The following is an 18018-nucleotide window of genomic DNA, read 5'->3' as shown; positions in this document are numbered from 1 at the left end:
GTGTGTAAGCAACGATGTTAGTCATGTTCAAACTCCCTTGAAAAAATTTGTTTACCAAAATTAGGCAATCATGTTAATTTTTTAAATAAATGCAATAGAAAATATCGTCAATACTTTCACAAGATTTTATCATAGCCTCTTGCGCTGCAAACCTACCTGCGATTCTTCAAACTCTCCTTCGCTTTGGCGCGAGAGTACATTACCAGCGTAAACAACGATATAACAAAAGAAACACTCTCATTAGCCGCTTAACATCGTAAATTTTATAATAGAAAAGCAATCATGTTACCATCGCAATAAAAAACTTTTGCCCAATAGACATTCTAGCAACGCAAAAGAATTCTAATTTGTGAATAAATACAATACTAATCCCTAAGAAGATTGAAGTCTTTTAGTTTAAAATTTAAACTTAGAAATAGTTTGGTCATCCCAAGAAACACAAATTTTGTTAGATGCTACAATATCCAAAATTTAGTAATCTTCTAAATACGACCATTCTAATTAGGTGACAATTATCGTAATATGTTTTTTTTTTTTAGTACATCGATATTTTTACATTAAGAGGAGGAGGAGTTTGGTTAAGCCACACAATGGGCAATCTAATTTGACATCGAGTTCGCTATCCACGATATTCGAATCTAAAACCTCTCACTTCCAAGTGAAAAGAAATACCATCAGACCGTAGTATTGAATGAACACGTAACCTGTTGTTTAAATATTCCCCCCCCCCTAACCTGTTGTTTAAATACTCCCCCCCCCCCCCCCCCCCCCAAAAAAAAAAAGAAGGCTCCAATGGGGCAGGAGCGCATAGTTTTTTGGAGTCCAACGCCCAATCATTGGATAGAATTCATAAAAAATTTGAAAATGTTCTCACCATGAGACATGAAATTTAGATTAATTTTGAAATGCCATAGGGTCATAGGGTCATAGGGCGATAGGCCGACGCCCACATGCGATTGCCAACCCAGGTGACCGTTGTTATAGGGGCATTACCTAGAAAGTCATCTCAATCCGTATGATCCAACGGTCAGCTTGCACTAGCCGTTCTATTTGAAAAATGTAGAAGGGTATCCTATTGGGACAAATACCCACTGATTTCTGTCCTTTTATAAGTAGCTCTGTCTTTATCTCTAGATTCTCCACTACAACTCACTGTATTTTGCAGAGATTTCAATGCGCCCCCCCCCCCCCCCCCATCTCTCTGTTCTCTCTCTCTCTAGAGGCTCTCTTGGAGGGAAGAAATTTAGGGTGACTGAGAATTCTTAGCCTCTTTGCTCAATTGGGTTTGATTTGATTGATTGATTGTTCCTTAAGGAATCATAAACTTCAAAGAATGGCTGTTTCTAATGAGAACCGTTCTAGTCTGATCAGACCAACAAATATGCGAGGTGAATGAATCACTGAAACGGGGTTATTTTTTTTGAAATCTGGGCATTTAGATTTTGAGATTTTGAGAGTGAATTTTCCAAAGATTCTGACTTTTTTCGGTTTTCGACTAACATAAAGGAGGACTACGTGCCGGAAAGCGTGGACAGCAGCAGATTAGGCAGACCAGGAGGGCTTTTGGAGTCATTAATCAGAGTTTGTTAGGAGCTCCAGCATACCCTTGTGTTGTTAACAAGAGACCCTTTTCGCAGTAATTTTCGTAAACTTTTTGCATTTCGCATTTTTCATCTTTCACAGGCATGATTTCTTGAATTTATTTTTCGTTTATTAATGTTTTTTGTGTGTTTATGTTCTAATCTCAGAACACATGAAGTTTATGAGAAGAAACAGGCAGATCCAGCGCACAGACCAATCACAAGGTTTGAATTTGATCCTTCTATTGCTTTTAAATTTTACTTGAATTGTTGGGTTATGAAATTTGAATTGATTTGCATTTTTTACAGGAAGTCTGCTGCACAAATTAGCACTCAGCAATCTTGTTTCAAGGTACCGCTATCCGTCCCCAGGATTGATTTCCAAGTTTTCTTATCTGTTTTACCTTATTTGATAGATTGGGTTGGTGTAATTTATATCTGCAGGAAGTTAAGATCTCCAAGGTGCCAAACACAACAGCTACAGCCACCAACTCAACTGGTTTTGGAGATTGCACGAGTATATTCGTAGATGACGAATTCAAGTCCCCTGAAGAGCAAGCAGAAGCAATGCCGGAGGATGCAGAGCCCATGTTTTTAGAACAAGCAGAACCAGAGCCGGAGGAAGCAAACGATGCGGTATATCTTTCCTTCTTTCTGTAAAACATGTTTGAGTTTTTTAATTTTTTTTTACTTGTTGGAAGAACCCAATTTGCTGATTTGTTTAAAATTTGATCTTACAGGAGGAGGTTGAAATGGTGGACATTGTGGAAGAGCCGATTGTGGACATTGATGGCGGCGATTTGAAGAATCCGCTTGCAGTTGTAGACTATGTTGAGGATCTCTATGCTTACTATAGGAGAACGGAGGTAAAAATTGATCACTGTTTTATTACTGAACCATTTAGATTTAGGCTTAACAAATTCATTTTCAAATGATCCTTGATATGAAATTCTACAAATTACTCGAGAAACATAACTTGAATTATTCGCGAGAAGGCATGCTGAAGAACTTTTTCACGCGCCCGAAGAACTTGCTATGTGCCTGTACTAATTAGAGTTGCATATCTGGAAGTACAAGTAAATCTTTAGTTGATTTCTTTCTAAGGTCATAACAGAATAGCAATATCTGCATATGGGAAGCATTTATGTCAGGTCCTTAAATTTTTCGTGTAAGAATAATCCGGCATTGCATTTTAATCGACATCAAAACATTTTCTGTAAAATGTTTGTACATTTTTGTCACGAAGGAATTTGATTTGCTTCCCATTTCAGCAAAAAACCACTAATGAAGTTTCCTTTTTCGACGAAAAACAAAAGTAAGAAAAACATCCATTTCATCCCAACTGTGGTAACTAACTTAACCAACACTCATATTTGCAGGGTTTTAGCTGTGTCCCACCTGACTATATGGGGCAACATTGTGACATCAATGAGAAGATGAGGGCTATACTAATTGACTGGCTTATTGAGGTTTACTTTTCTTTCCTAATCGATCAATTTTACGAAAATGGCAAATGGTTTCTCTTGCATTAATCATCAATGCAGTTTGTTTCAATCAACCTTATTAACGAATGACTAATCTGGTTATCCGAATCAACAGGTGCAGGACAAGTTTGAGCTGTTGAAGGAGACATTGTTTCTTACTGTGAATCTCATCGATAGATTTTTGTCCCGGCGTACGGTTGTAAGAAAGAAACTTCAGTTGGTTGGTCTGGTTGCCATGCTTTTAGCATGCAAGTATGAGGAAGTTTCTGCTCCTATTGTTGGGGATTTGATTCTCATATCCGATAAGGCTTACACAAGGCAGGAAGTCCTGGAAATGGTAATTCGTTGTTCTTTCTTTGGTCGAATATCCTTAACGGTTTCGCATACTATGGAAATAAAGTTACTTCTCGGAGCACGAGTTCTAATTTTTCTTCCCTTTGTGCAGGAGAACTTGATGCTCAACACACTGCAGTTTAACATGTCAGTAGCAACGCCGTATGTTTTCATGAGTAGATTCCTCAAGGCTGCTCAATCCGACAACAAGGTCAGTAGTGGTTCATCGAAGATCAATTTTGTTTTCTCGCACCAACGAGATTCTGAGCCCTTTTTCTTTAATGTCCTCAAAACAGATTGAACTGCTATCATTCTTCTTGATTGAGCTCTCTCTTGTGGAGTACCAAATGCTGAAGTTTCCACCATCTTTGTTAGCTGCTGCTGCAGTCTACACTGCTCAGTGCACTCTTTCCGGGTTCAAGCAGTGGAGCAGAACCTGCGAGTGGCACACAAACTACCCAGAAGAACAGCTCTTGTGAGTCCTTTTTGGTTTTTCCCATCCATCTATAAAACAATAACTAAATCATCATTACTTGAAAACTTTACTAATAACTCTTGAATTGCTTGGTAACAGAGAGTGCTCAAGTTTGATGGTGGGATTCCACCAGAAGGCGTCGACGGGGAGACTGACGGGGGTTCACAGGAAGTACAGTACTTCCAAGTTTGGCTACATTGCAACTTCAGAACCAGCAAAGTTTCTGCTGCAGACTCAACAACTATAGCAGGCCCCTTACACACACACTAACAAACATTACATATGATGACTTTGTTAATTGAGGGTTAATTGGCTAACAAACATCACATAATTATTCAGCAACAGTGGTTGCACCTGGGAAAATTGGGTTACTCTAGATTTCTAGGGTTTGCAGCCTCAAATTGTTTGCCTGAGAAAGCAGCCATGGTTTTCTTGGAGCATGGTTTATGTTTGCGCTTTTTAAACAATGATAAATGCCAATTTTTTTCGGTAGAAAACAATTGCTGCCTGCCACTTCTCGAAAGCCATCATGAACTTTGTACTAGTAAAAAATAAAAAATAAAAAAAAGCATATAATGACTGGTTTCCGTTTCTATATAATATAGAGCAAAATACCAATTTTGCTTTGTAGGTTTTAAGCATCACACACACTTCTACGTAGCATAAACTTACCTTAACCTGTGAGCCGCCGCAACTTATATTATTCAGACTTGGAGTGCAAGTCTATTACTTGCAAACGACGTCGTATGACTTAAACGACGTCCTGCTGCTCGTTTCCATGTTTTTCAACATTTTCTTCACCAACCCCCCTGATTTGGGCAGTATCAACTTCTTCCCTGTTTCGAATATTCAATTTTACAAATTTTCCCTAATTTTTAAATTAGATAAATACCCCCAACATGTTTCAGATCTTTGCCACCAAACCCTCTCCCTCTCTCTCTCTCTCTCTCTCTCTCTCTCTCTAGCTTGCTCTGAAGCAGCAACACCGCCACCATGGCAATGGCAACCACACCTCACTCCCTCCTCCTCCAAAACCCAAATACCAATTTTCTCAAAAACCCCAAAACGCCCTTCGCCACCATCCCCATGACCGCCACCCGCCTCACCACCACCACCTCCACCACCCTAAACCCCGCCAAACCCATCTCCGTCAAATGCTCAGCCACCACCACCCACATCCAAGATCGATCGCCTGCCCAGTCCGAATCCCAAGATCGGGTCTTCAACTTTGCTGCGGGACCCGCCGTTCTTCCCGAACACGTCCTCCGGAAGGCCCAATCGGAGCTCTACAACTGGCGTGGATCTGGGATGAGCGTCATGGAAATGAGCCACAGAGGCAAAGAGTTCCTCTCCATAATCCAGAAGGCCGAGTCCGACCTCCGAACCCTCCTGAACATCCCGGACGAATACTCCGTCCTCTTCCTCCAGGGCGGCGCCACCACCCAGTTCGCCGCCATCCCTCTCAATCTCTGCAAACCCGACGAGAAAGTCGATTACTTGGTAACCGGGTCGTGGGGCGATAAGGCTGTCAAGGAGGCGCAGAAGTATTCGAACCCAAAAGTGATCTGGTCTGGGAAATCCGAAAAGTACACAAAGATTCCAGCTTTCGAGGAATTGGAGCAGAGCGCGGACGCCAAGTATTTGCATATATGCGCTAATGAAACAATCCATGGCGTCGAGTTCAAAACCTACCCGAATCCGAAAAACGGCCTCCTGATCGCCGATATGTCCTCCAATTTCTGCTCCAAGCCAGTGGACGTTTCCAAATTTGGGATCATCTACGCCGGGGCGCAGAAGAATGTGGGGCCATCTGGGGTAACCATTGTGATCATCAGGAAGGATCTGATCGGAAATGCTCAGCCGGTCACGCCGGTGATGCTGGACTACAAGATCCAGGACGAGAACAAGTCGTTGTACAACACGCCGCCGTGCTACGGCATTTACATGTGCGGATTGGTGTTCGAGGATTTGCTGGAGCAGGGCGGGTTGGTGGAGATTGAGAAGAAGAACAAGAGGAAAGCTGACATTCTGTACAATGCCATTGATGAGAGCAAGGGGTTTTACCGGTGCCCGGTGGAGAAGTCGGTGAGGTCGCTGATGAACGTGCCGTTTACGCTGGAGAAGGCGGAGTTGGAGGCGGAGTTCGTGAAGGAGGCGGCGAAGGAGAAGATGGTGCAGCTGAAGGGGCATAGGTCGGTGGGAGGGATGAGGGCTTCGATTTACAATGCAATGCCTTTGGCCGGGGTGGAGAAGTTGGTTGCTTTCATGAAGGAGTTCCAGGCAAAGCATGCATGAAACATTGATTTTATCCTGTTTTGAAACATTAATTTCTACTAGATTTGTTAGGATCTTTGTTTTGTTTTTGTTTGCTGTGTTTTTTTTTGGGTCCCGAACTGTTTGTCGTTTGATGTTTATGAAGTTGAAGTCAATTTCCGATGTTTAAATTTTGTTGTCATAAGCTCAGAGTAATGAATAATACAATCCTTCAGTGAGTAAAGTTTGTTAATTGTTTTTACAGTTCGAGCGATGTTCTAAATTAATCTAATATTAGTTACGAGGAAATTGGTTTGAATTTAGAAGAGGAGGAAACGCATTTTAGACAAGAGCGTTTGGTGGTCTTTCCCCTTGTAACCGGTCTTTGTTTTTTTCTTGTTCTCACGTAGCCTTTAATCTCAGTAACACTCTTCATTTTTTATATTGCTATTTGAAGAAAAAATCTAACTGGGAAAATTGGAAAAATCGAACTGGGAAAATTTTAAAAATCTTTGGGCAATATATACACAGAAAGGCATTGCACATGGCTGATCTTAATGTCCTGTCGGTACTCTTCTGGTGGATAAAAAAAAAAAAACTACTGCGAGACCCAATCGTCGAGCATGGACGAAAGTTGGCCTTAACGATCTGATCAGATACTGCTCTAGGAAAAATTATTTTCACACCCCGTTGCTCACCTCATACACACTTTCCTTATTTGTAACCGTTAGATTGAACAACTCAAGTAAAATAACCCGTCAAGATTAACATGGATGTGCAGAAGGTACAAAAGAAAAAAAGTGCTGAAATCACTATCCATAGTTCCATTACCAATTATGTAAGAGCGTGTATTCATACACCAATGGCCGAATCACGGGATAGAGACTGCATATTTACTGTGGACAAGGGGCCATCCTCACCCACCTGCCGAACCAGCAGATGGCGAAATGGATGGTCACAACTCCCAAATCGATCCACAACCATGGAAACAAAAACAAAGAATTGCTCACTTGGCTGCCAAAAAAACAATGACATGCAACAGCTACGTACAAGAGCGCGAAGAGAGTAAAAAGAAACCAGCTGAATGCTGAGGCTACTATCTCACTAGTGTATATCACTCGTAACATCAGATGTTGCGTAAAACCGCAACTTTCCGATATAATCTCCAAAATCATGATTTTGCTTCTGTTACACTCTACAACAAATCAATGGAGAAGAGGGGCTTCCTTCCGGATAGAATAACCAAGCATGGCCAAAAACTGTTCACCCTCTCTCTCGCTATCTCTTTGCGCTGTATATGGTTGTGTCGTACTTTACATTTAATGTTCAGTGTTACAAAAAGAATACAAGATGTGCTATGGCCGCACCTTCACCACCTCTGAATCTGGAGGTAAGCAGTTAGCTGTCACAGCATCCGTGCAAAGAAGTCTCTACAGTTCTACGGCTATGAAAACGAGAATCTTGAGAAAAGAGAGACACCGGATCCTGAAGTATCACTAGCCGGGCTAGGAGGAACATCTGCCGATTGGCGGTAGGCTTGTTGACACTTCTGCAACTACATTCATATATAAAATGCATTAAATTAGAATGCAACTGATAATCTAGTAAAATGATAAAGGAACCCTAGTAATGGTATAAACAACTAACTATACGGCATCAAGTAGGAGATAAGATTTTACCTCGTCCGGACTAAATTGAAGAAGCATAGCAACTACAGGTAATAGAGCCTCCACTTCACCTATTTGAATAATAAAAACATTCAGACTTTCCAACACCACTTGTATGTTCGCGTCTCACTAGATGATTTTTGAATGTAGCAAAAACCAAATTACATCACAAAAAACATGTACTTCGGTTTAGACCTTCGTAAAAATACCTGTTTCAAGAAGCTTTAAGATCACATTTTTCAGGTAGGTCATATCTACTCCTTCCCTCTTCTGCGATCTTTCCATGTTCCGCAACTCATCCTTCAACATGGATTCCTACATATGTGACATTCATCAGATCAATATGTATTAAGAAAAACAAACAAATACTTTCGGTTACACCAGCATTTTCCTTTTGGATATGCTGAATTCATGATAAATCTACTGACTGCCCGCATTCTATAAATTTACTAAAATTACAAAAACAGTTCCCAAACAACTGAAATCAATCAAGCAAAACGAATAGGGGCAAAAATCTGCAAAAACAAGGCTTCTCAGTACCTGTTGGCTGTGCAGACGATTCTCACGCTCCAGCTCCTCAATTTCCTCCTGAGTTGAAGAAAAAAAACATATATCAGAACTACACTACGGAGAAGTAGCAATCAAGATGGGAAATTACACACTTGAAGGGCTAAAATGTGCCGTTGTGACTGTGCTAGCTCTTCCTCTCTTTGCGCTTGCTGCCTTGCCAAAATCTGAAATTCATATTATGCCACACATGATCATTTGAATGCACAGCATGAAAAGGAGATTAACAGCTTACTTGTCTTCAATAGTAATAACTCATAACCATCAAGTTCATTACAACAAAAAATGAATCACATGGACAGTCTAAGTTGATGCTAATAAGGTTCAATGAAATACCCAAGTTCTCCCTTCAGAATGTCCCAAAAAATTTCGCGTTAAAAAATAATCAGAGTATATAATTACCAGAATCTGTTGTTCTGCAGCAGCGGTGCTTATACTTGCAGCATCCTGTTTATGCATGCCTGATTACACAAACGTCAAAAAGTGATTGATGCGTTAAACTCCACTAAGAACCCTCATAAGGTTAGAATGCTATAATTCAAGTAATACACAACTCTTCATCTAATTGGAACAAATTAAAAGAAATTGTACTGCAGATCCACCTACCAGTGTTATAGTTATCATGGCGATCAGCCTGAGGTCATATCGAAATAACATCATCAGAACAGTGAAGTGTAAAGATAAAGTTTGAATGTCAGTCAAGAAAAAAGAACCTACTTGTGATCTTGACTCCAACGATTGATGAAGATTTTTATTATCATCTACAAGTCTAGAAATTTCACTGTCCTTTTCCTCGATCATTCTATCAGCAAGATCACGAAATGAACTGTGCTCCTCCTACAAATGATGAACACAATTAAGATAAAACAAATACTGACATTGTAACAGGAAAAATATATGAAAAATTAACGCAACTTACCTTCAGCTTTTTATACCGTAATTTGAGGTCTTCCAATTCTTTTTTGATATCTTCTCCAGAAGATGATTCATTTTGAGCTCTCAGTGTGTCACATCTTACTGGAAAAAATGACTATTCCATGAATAACTGCTCTCAAACTTGGAACAATACGTATTTCCTAGACCAAGGAATAGGATAAACATAGAAAGGAAAATAAAATATAATAGATATATTTAAGTAGATTGGCGTGGAGATATTACCCCGCCATGTTTCTTCTAAACTATTAAGGTTCGCTTCCCATGCTTCTTTCGCTGATCGGTAATGGGCATTAGCAGATTCAAGCTTTGTTTCTAAGCTCTTGATCTGCTGCATGGCATTGTAAAGAGCAGCATCTCTGTAACAAGTAAGGAACTGAAAGATCAAGATCATTGCTTAACACTTCACAGAAGTTTATTACCTAACTCTGTGCACAATCAAACAATGCTCCATGAAAAGTGGAAGGCTTTAAAGCAACAAACAAGGTTCAAAGTTCAAACCACATGGGAAGCAACAGCCACCATGATTAAAATAATTCTGGTCATGAAAATGGTGAAAAATTGGCTACAAGTTTAAAACACTGAAATGTTGAAATTGGTCACAACAGAGCACACGGTGCTTTATTTATTTACTTTATAATTATATTGCCTTTTTCATTGGTCATATTAGGAAACTTTGAAAACAATCCCAAATTTGGCAAGCTCACTGTAGCAGATTATAACTTTACCTTTCTGCTATTTCTTTATCATGATTCTTCAAAGCTTCCTTAAGATCTTGAAGGGCCTTATTCCTTTCAGCACTCACAAACAATACTTCTTTTTCAGCTTCCTACAGAAAAAAAAAAATGTAATTAACAAATCTCAGATGAGTGCATCAGATCACGATTTTTCTTCATGCTACAAAAATAAAGATTAATTGCAAGAACACACTTTCAGTGCTTCCTCAAGAGCTTTGACTTGTTCCGAGTCTTTAGCTCCAGCCAGTTCTGCATCCTTCTTTTGAAGAAGCACATGAGCACGGCTTTTGTAAGAAGAAAACTCAGTTTCAAGGCGGTTGATCTGCAAGAAATAATAGGTCAAACATATGAGGATAGAAGACAGATCAAGAGATATTTAAATGTAAGCAACTTCATTTTCAACAACATATTACAGCCAAATTTGCAGTAGATGTCGGAAAGGAAGATTCCAAGAATGCATGAGCATTTTCAAGTAACTGCTGTTAGTTCTAAACCAAATGTGTCCCCAAACAATCAATGGTTATACCACTTTTGTAATTAAGTGTTATGTTCTAAAACTGTTATTATTACCAACAATATAGTCACTAAGTTTAACCCCAGTGAAAATAAAGGGAGACGGGGAAGGATAAAAACATAGAATCGCTGCACACTTCCACAGTCATCAAATGTTAGGGGAAGAGGGGTGGATTCCAAAAGAGTAAAATCAAACCTCTTCCTTGAGGGCTGCAAGTTCAGCATCCCTCACATCAAGCTTTCGTGTTTGTGCAGACACCTCTGATTCCAGCTGGCCTGCCCAATAAGAAAAGTATGCAACACTGATATACATACACACACACACACACACACACACACACACACACACACAGATAGCATATCTAAAAAGATGAAATTCAGCAAGGAATAGAGATATACTTCTCATTTTGGCTACTTCAATATCAGCACATATTCGGTTGCTCTCAGAAATTTCTAGCTTTGTTTTCAGCGCTTGGGTGGCAGCTTCCCAGCTCTCCTTTTCTTTCTCCTGATATAATAATAAAAATTCAGAACATAAAAAAATTAGAAGCAGCATATCCCAAAAGTCAGAACCTATAAAGTAACCGAAGGCAAGGCCGATAGTCAACAAAATCAAATAAGGAACACATCATGGTCTGCCAATAAGATTTTTTTTTTCTCACAAAAAAGGAAACAAAATTCTTATCCTGGCAGCCATAATGCAACAACCCATCTGCATAAGTTTTTACTTTTCCTATAAGTTCGAGTTGTACATGTTCTTGTTTCAGGTAAGCAAGCTCTCCTCTAACAGTTTCCAACGTGGCTCTAAGCCTTGCTGCTTCACCCGTCGACGCTGCTTCCATTTCTGCAATCTTAGATTCTTTCTCTGCAACTAGCATCTGGAAAATTACATTAGCTAATTAGTCTGATCCCTTTACAAATTACAGAAACATTCAGTCAAACTATGCAATGGAGTAAAATTATTATCCCAAATTGAAGCAAAGATAAAGGATACAGCAGCCAGTAATCCACTTCTACTTTATTGTTTCTGATGCTAACTTTCCAGCTCCTTGTATAGTAAGTGGGCTTTTAAACCTTTCGATTATAATGATAATAATAAAGGGCTGCAATTGACAGGAGTGGAAGACTCAAGCTTGATTTACCACGTTAATTGTTATTTATTTTAGCCACAATCTAAGGTTCAGCATACTAGTCTGTTCCTAGAAGACTTATGAACAAGAAATAGTTTTCAAAACAAAATTTCACCCCTATCTATATAAGTTGTCAAAGATGGAGTGAACGTTATGATTAAAGCTCTTACCTGCAGTGAAGAAATAGTTTCAGTTGCTTTAGTTCTATCAGATGAAACTTCAGCAAGCTGGGCTTCGTAACTCTCCAAATTCTGAAGAAAACAGATACAAAGGGTATTAAAACACAATTTATTGGTGAACGTAATGAGAGGGACTATATATAAACAAAGAGGGCTGCTAACTAGGCATACAAATGCAAATACACCTTTTGATGTTTAGCAGAGAGTTCAGCTAATGAAGCTTGCCTTTTTTCTTCAGCAGCCTGCAGCATCCCTCGCATGTCTTCCAACATCTGAGATAAATGCAAGACAGCAATAAAATATATATGTTTCGGTTTATTTTTTTAAAATAATCTTACGCAAATGAATAATCCAGATTGAATTTGTAATCACAACCTAGAAGCATTACAAAATAATCAAATAGAACAGCCTGATATATGTTTGTATAAGCATTTGTAGTCGTCAAATAAACTGAAGTTCTAAACCTTGGAGATATTCAGTGAATCAACAGTTGGGTATCACATGGACGTTACCCTAAGGCCTAAGCACATACACAAACATCCACAGACGGAAAACAAACTGATAGTAGGTTATATCTGAATAGGTACACAAGAGGATGAGTGGACTTCTTTGATCAATCGACCGAAAAGTTTTGAAGGCAGAAACTGAAAATCCCAAAAGGATAAGCACAACATTCATACCTGCTCCTTATCTGAAACTGTTTGTTGCAATGTCTCAAGAGCAATCTCCTTTGGTTGCAACTGGTTCCGCAATTCCTCAAGGTTGTCTCGTAGTCTGATTGTCAGTAGCATATTTACAGTTAAGATAATAAACGGTAAAAAAAGAAACAGTTATGATATTCTCAAAAATACACAAATTGGTCAAAGTAGGAAGTTAACTGGAGATTTACTTGTTGTTTGCGCTTCTTAGCTGTTGCCTCTCTGCATCAATTGCTTTCAATGCGTCATTCGCTTGTTGCCTGGTCCTGTCCAGCTCTTGCTGCAACGCCGTCTGCTGAGACAATGCACGCTCAGCCGCTTCATTTACCACACGAAATCGTTCCTCGAGGTCATCTTTTTCCTGAGGAAAAAAAAAAAAAACAAAATAGCTTAATTCAAACGGCAGTTACACAACAAGAAAAAGTTCGATCAAAATAATCGAGATAATTTACCTTTTGAACATCTTGAATGCGCTGCTTAGCTCGTTTGTGAAGCCTGGTGAATTTCGAGTCGAGATCGGAGTACTTCTCTTCCCGCTCTTTTATTTCTTGATCCAACTTTTGTTGAGCTGCACAAAAATAACAGCAAACAATTCTACGTATTCAGACTCCGAAGATTATGAATTTCGCAATCAGTTCCAACAGAATCAAAGAAACGTAGAAATGTAGAGACACAATCTGACCTTCAGTGAGCTTTACAGAGAGCTCTTGAGCCCTGGAATCTGCTTCCCAGTGCGATTCCTGAAGATGCTTCAGAGCCACTTCCGCCGCAGCTCGCGTTTGCTTCTCTTCCAGAAGCTCCACATTCAACGATTCAATCGTTTGACGCAGCTGCTTCACCTCCTCCGATTCGCAGCCTTCCTTCTCGCTCGGCTCCGGCGATTGAGAATTCCGAAATCCTTCGAACTGAGACTTCAGGATTTCGTTCTGCAATTTGAGCTCCATGACCGTCTGGACGAGCTGATCGTGAGTGTCGGCCGAGTCCGGGTCGCCATTCTCCTGCACGAGATCTCCATTGCTGTCGCTTCTGCGCTTCATCGGTTTCGAATCCGAATTCGAATTCTCTTCCATTTGGCCGTCGACCTCCGTCGTCGACATTGTTAAACGCTCCGTTTCAATCTGAGAGAGACAAACGTTTCAGATCCCAACCGAAACAAACAGCGAAGCCGATTAAGCGAAATCGGCGGTGCTTATATCTGAAGCGGTTATTATATGGACCGTTTTGGTGGTCGGAGAATTCGAGATCTCTCGGCGCAGGGCGGAGAGCGGAAGTGGAGATCACCGGTGTTGCTCGGCTGGGGGTGTCTAACGCTAGCCAAGCGAAGCACTCAGAGTCGCAAACAGACACAGCGCGGTACTGGTAACGGTGCCGTTTTTGGACGGATTTGCATCTGCCATAGCCTAAACTCTCACGGTGGACCGGATGACGTGGCCGATGTCATCGTCGTGGGAGACGTAATAATTTAAGCTGGTAAGGATGTTTTAGTAATTAAAAAGATAGCCCAAATCATTCTTGGACCCAAATTTTGGGTGGGAATCGTAACCGAATTTTAGTTGGATGTTTTCACTTTTCATATCAACTATCAAGCCCAAAGCTCCCAAATTTACAGGCCCAAAGACCAAAAATTTTGTTTCTTTGTTTATGTTCTAAACATAGCCAATTTCACATGTGGTGACGCACAAAATAAAATTTTAAGTTCTCCTCCTTGTCTCTCTCAAAAAAAAAAAAAAAAACTCTCCTTTTGAGAGATTTTCTCTCCTTCTAAGAGCTTTTCTCATTGGTTTGTGAGTGTCCTTCGCTTTTTTCTTTTCGCAACCGTTGACCTAGCTATGGCCAGGGTTTGTGACAGTCATTATCTTCTTCTTTCTCTTATTTCCTTTTCTCTTCTTCTCATTCATCTTCAGTTTTCCCCTGCCCAGTGGCAAAACCCCCTGTGCATTTGCTTTCTTTGACTTCAGTCCATTTTCCAACTTCTCTCATTTATTCCTTCCTTCCATTTTCCCCCCTTGTTTCCTTTCGCCTTCCTTCCACCTTTTCCCCCTCTTCCCCCCCCCCCCCCCCCCACGTTCCCTAATCCGGATCAGCTCCATCCTTCTTTGACTCCACAATACGGATCGGCTCCCACTTTTTTTCAATGCAATTTATCACGCTTCTCCTAGAAGGTGAGTAGAGTTTTGGCTCGGGTGTTAACACCACCTCCTTCCTTTGGTTTGCCTTTGTTGGCATTGTTGCTAGTGGGTTTTTTCCCTCTGGCTTCCTTCGATTTGGTTTGCCTTTGTTGGCATTGTTGCTAGTGGGTTTTTTCCCTCTGGCTTCCTTCGATTTGTGGCGGCTACTGTGTGGTGATCTGTGGAGGAGTTTGGGGCTCTATTTTGGGGTCCTACTGTGGCTCATTTTTCATCCAGATTTGGGGCTCTGGTTACTTTGATTTCAACTGGCTACAGGGGATGTTCATTCGGCAAGCGGGTTGTCAGCAGACGTAGAAAGCTGCTAGGGTTTGATTTGGTGTTTTTTCTGTTTAGGGCTCAAAACTATGTTTTGGGCCGTTGGGTTACTATGGAGGTCTATCTTTTGTCTGTGTGTTTATTGTATTTGGACCTTATGTAATATGTCGTGTTATAAATAAAGTAAACCTTTGATAAAATAAAAAATAAAAAAAACATTTAGTGAGGTGGAGCAACAATCACATGTAGCAACTATGATACAATGAACAAAATAAAGTTGTATCCGGTCAGTCATAGGAGGAGTTTCTCAAAACCCTATGGCCTCTAAATAGTTTCTTAATTTTCTGATGTGAGACATTTCTTTCACATACTCATAACATCTTTGGGTGCAACAAAATTGATGTTCACAGGAATTTATGTTAAGGTGTGTGGTGGGTGTAGATAAATAAACTACCTAACTATCTTGTATGGTCTTTTCCACTCAATGAGAGTAGTTAGTTCCCCTAGTGTGATACCATTAGTACCAATGGTGACTAAAAATGTATTGTTCTTTAGAAAACATGGCTCTCAATACGTGTTGGACAAAAAAAGAAGAGGAAAAGACCATAGATTCGTGGTCCATATAAAGGTAGGTAGTAGAAAAGTCAGAAGACTTTGTACAAGGATTCTTATGTGAATAGCCGCATGGCCACGCATAGGGGTGTGCTAGAAAACAATGAATCGAACCAAAATCAAATTTTAAAAAAAAAAAAAAAAAAAAGTCATTTCTCAAGGTACTCTTTATCCATCATAGAAGGTTAGAGATCTCTTGTTTACATGACTTAGTAGCTTAATCCCAACAATACCATCAATGGAATGCCATTAACACATTCAAAGATGCAAGGCCTAACCACTAGACAATTGTGACATCTCAGGTCAAAGGACAACATTGTATTATTGCAACTATGACTTATTACATGACATGTGTGTTTGAAGTCTTGGTTGATCGTTGTTTAGTGTACTCAATTACCTTTTGAGCACCATATGTGTTGTCTTAGAGTCTAACACTTAATAACTTAAGATTGGTCATACTCCCGCTTGAGTTAATATAACATATACTAACCTCAACGGATTGTCAATGCCCAATTGACAATAATATGGCTATGAATGTTTTAGGAATGAACATAAGAGAAAGGTCTCATTGATTTAACTTATTTCAATCATTTTTCTCTTAGGTTGAATACATTTCTTTAATTCTGTTATTTACTAAACACATGTACAATACATAGTAAATAACAATAAGTTCTCCCTCTCATTAAACAAATAAGAGTTTAACATGATAAGTATTCTAAAAGTTATTACATCAAATAAGTGGCTTAGCATACTTCAAGTTCCAACATGTAGCGTTGTAAATAAGATAGGAGGATTGCTTCGTCAGATTCAACACCACGAAATCAAAGCTCAACCCCACCACATTGAAATCCAAATTCAAATTTTCGAAACCCACCATCCAAAACTTTAAAAAGAAAAACCCATTTTAAATAAAAGACAAAATCTTGAGTGGAATCAAATTCCTAGGGGTGGGCACTTGGAACCGAAAATCGAAATCAAAACATGAACCAAATCGAACCACACCAAATGGTTTGATTTTGCATTTTTGAAACAGTTTCGATTTGAAACCGAACAGCAATGTAGGGAAACGGTTTGGTTTCGGTTTTGGCTTTTGAAATCTGCTCTGAAACCGAACCGCACCACAAGTATTAAAAAAACATGAGTGAAGTGTGTCGATTTGTTTAATTATTATTTTGTGTATTTGATTCGGTTAGGCCTTTTCTAAAACTTGTAAACTTTGTCTGTTTGATTTGTTTGGACCATCTCCAACTCTTAGAGTAAAACCTAAAATTTTTAGCCTAACAAATTTAGGTTTTAACCTAGAAACAGTTTTTCTGCTCCAACCTTTTTGGCTTAAAATTTTAGTCCCAAATTATTAAAGAATGAATTTAGGTTTTTTTATTTAAAAAATAACTTTAAAAAAGAAAAATTATGTAGACTATCTTAAATTAATTTTATGAACATTTTAACCAAAAAATATTTAAATTCCAATAACCTAAAAATGTTTGAACAAATATATACGTATTTATAGAGTTTTTGGGTGAATTTTTTGAGTTAAATAATATTTTTTTAATTATTTCAGCCGTTGAATTTAAATTTGGATCGCTAGATTTTTTTTTTTTTTTTAACCATTAGATTTGATTATATTCGATCTCAACTGTTAAGTTTAATAAATATATAAATATAAAACCTTAAAAAAAAGGTTTGAAAGTGGACTGTAGGATTAACCAACGACCCATGCAATTGTGGCCTTAAGATTAGAAAAGAGTTGTTAGGCTCATAATCCCAACAAACAACTGGGGAGACAACCCCACGTGGGTGGGCCACAATTGTTAGCCTACCTAGTGCGTGCTACCCGTGGTGTGTGTTAGGGCTGGCGAGTCCAGTTCAGTCTCTTTGTTCCACTCTCTCAATGGGCTCTACCACTAATATTGGGCTAAATCTTGGGGGGAATTTGAGCTTTTTTTAGGTTCTAACACTTAACCCAATTTTAGAACAAGGGTTGGAGAAAAATGGGGGGAATAGAAAGGAAAATTTAGGACTTACTCTAAGGGTTGGAGTTGGTCTTAGGGCGTGTAATCAAGGGCAGAGGAATGCCATTGGTGTCGTTTAAATTAGGGTGTGCATGCTTTATTTTGAATTTATTTAATATTTTGTGTGTGTGACTTATATAGAGTTATAACTTATGCCCGAAACAGCAATGGCAAAAGCCCATTGGGATGGCAGCCTTCAGGGTGTTGGGGTTAAGTTTTTTTTTTTTTATGTTGTATCTATTGGTTTGTATTGTCTGGCATGTTTCATAATTTCACCATCCAGTTTCTCAAATTTTAATTCATTCATGTCATACTTGTTTGTGTTTATATTTGACATTGGGCTTTGTGATAATGAAGGCCGACTTGGAAAAAGATTGTAAAGTTTATGCTAGAGGGTGTGA

General features: G+C 39.3%; 3 protein-coding genes across 4 annotated transcripts; 2 read left to right on the top strand and 1 right to left on the bottom strand.

Annotated features, from left to right (window-relative positions):
- Positions 1 to 1114: 1114 nt before the first annotated feature.
- LOC148690817 (G2/mitotic-specific cyclin-2-like) lies at positions 1115 to 6369 on the top strand. 2 transcript variants are annotated; one of them, XM_088686821.1, is made up of 11 exons: positions 1115 to 1388; positions 1507 to 1636; positions 1749 to 1805; positions 1890 to 1932; positions 2025 to 2216; positions 2321 to 2446; positions 2960 to 3049; positions 3180 to 3401; positions 3510 to 3608; positions 3694 to 3872; positions 3972 to 6369. In XM_088686821.1, the coding sequence occupies exons 1-11, from the start codon at positions 1334 to 1336 to the stop codon at positions 4117 to 4119; spliced, it is 1341 nt and encodes a 446-aa protein (XP_088542947.1). In that variant the 5' UTR covers positions 1115 to 1333; the 3' UTR covers positions 4120 to 6369. The 2 variants fall into 2 exon arrangements, with proteins under 2 accessions (XP_088542947.1, XP_088542946.1); XM_088686820.1 differs by having other exon boundaries at positions 3180 to 3608.
- LOC137741239 (phosphoserine aminotransferase 1, chloroplastic-like) lies at positions 4866 to 6369 on the top strand. Its single transcript, XM_068481005.2, has one exon. It carries the CDS (start codon positions 4866 to 4868, stop codon positions 6165 to 6167), a length of 1302 nt encoding a protein of 433 aa, XP_068337106.1. The 3' UTR covers positions 6168 to 6369.
- An 822-nt stretch (positions 6370 to 7191) lies between these two features.
- On the bottom strand, positions 7192 to 14420 carry LOC137737057 (protein GRIP). Its single transcript, XM_068476411.2, has 21 exons — positions 13232 to 14420; positions 13002 to 13117; positions 12741 to 12910; positions 12532 to 12625; positions 12037 to 12123; positions 11843 to 11923; positions 11295 to 11420; positions 10942 to 11050; positions 10739 to 10818; positions 10223 to 10351; positions 10021 to 10121; positions 9518 to 9651; positions 9279 to 9376; positions 9077 to 9196; positions 8966 to 8993; positions 8762 to 8820; positions 8455 to 8526; positions 8333 to 8380; positions 8002 to 8107; positions 7805 to 7863; positions 7192 to 7680 (listed from the first exon to the last, which is right to left on the bottom strand). Exons 1-21 carry the CDS (start codon positions 13644 to 13646, stop codon positions 7570 to 7572), a joined length of 2343 nt encoding a protein of 780 aa, XP_068332512.2. The 5' UTR covers positions 13647 to 14420; the 3' UTR covers positions 7192 to 7569.
- Between the last annotated feature and the right edge of the window lie 3598 nt (positions 14421 to 18018).

Source organism: Pyrus communis, chromosome 15 (assembly GCF_041283825.1).
Source record: "Pyrus communis isolate YQ-2024b chromosome 15, ASM4128382v1, whole genome shotgun sequence".
NCBI classification, from domain to species: Eukaryota; Viridiplantae; Streptophyta; class Magnoliopsida; order Rosales; family Rosaceae; genus Pyrus; species Pyrus communis.
This window is presented reverse-complemented; position numbering and strand designations above follow the sequence as displayed.

Excerpts from the sequence above, each read along its gene's own strand:
- LOC137741239 (XM_068481005.2), top strand. The coding sequence starts at position 4,866 with ATGGCAATGGCAACCACACCTCACTCCCTCCTCCTCCAAAACCCAAAT.
- LOC148690817 (XM_088686820.1), top strand. The coding sequence starts at position 1,334 with ATGGCTGTTTCTAATGAGAACCGTTCTAGTCTGATCAGACCAACAAAT. Across the intron at positions 1,806-1,889 it reads GCGCACAGACCAATCACAAG|GAAGTCTGCTGCACAAATTA; the intron begins GTTTGAATTTGA and ends CATTTTTTACAG. Across the intron at positions 3,609-3,693 it reads CTGCTCAATCCGACAACAAG|ATTGAACTGCTATCATTCTT; the intron begins GTCAGTAGTGGT and ends TCCTCAAAACAG.
- LOC137737057 (XM_068476411.2), bottom strand. The coding sequence starts at position 13,646 with ATGTCGACGACGGAGGTCGACGGCCAAATGGAAGAGAATTCGAATTCG. Across the intron at positions 13,118-13,231 it reads CTCTGTAAAGCTCACTGAAG|CTCAACAAAAGTTGGATCAA; the intron begins GTCAGATTGTGT and ends ATTTTTGTGCAG. Across the intron at positions 8,108-8,332 it reads ATCGTCTGCACAGCCAACAG|GAATCCATGTTGAAGGATGA; the intron begins GTACTGAGAAGC and ends TCACATATGTAG.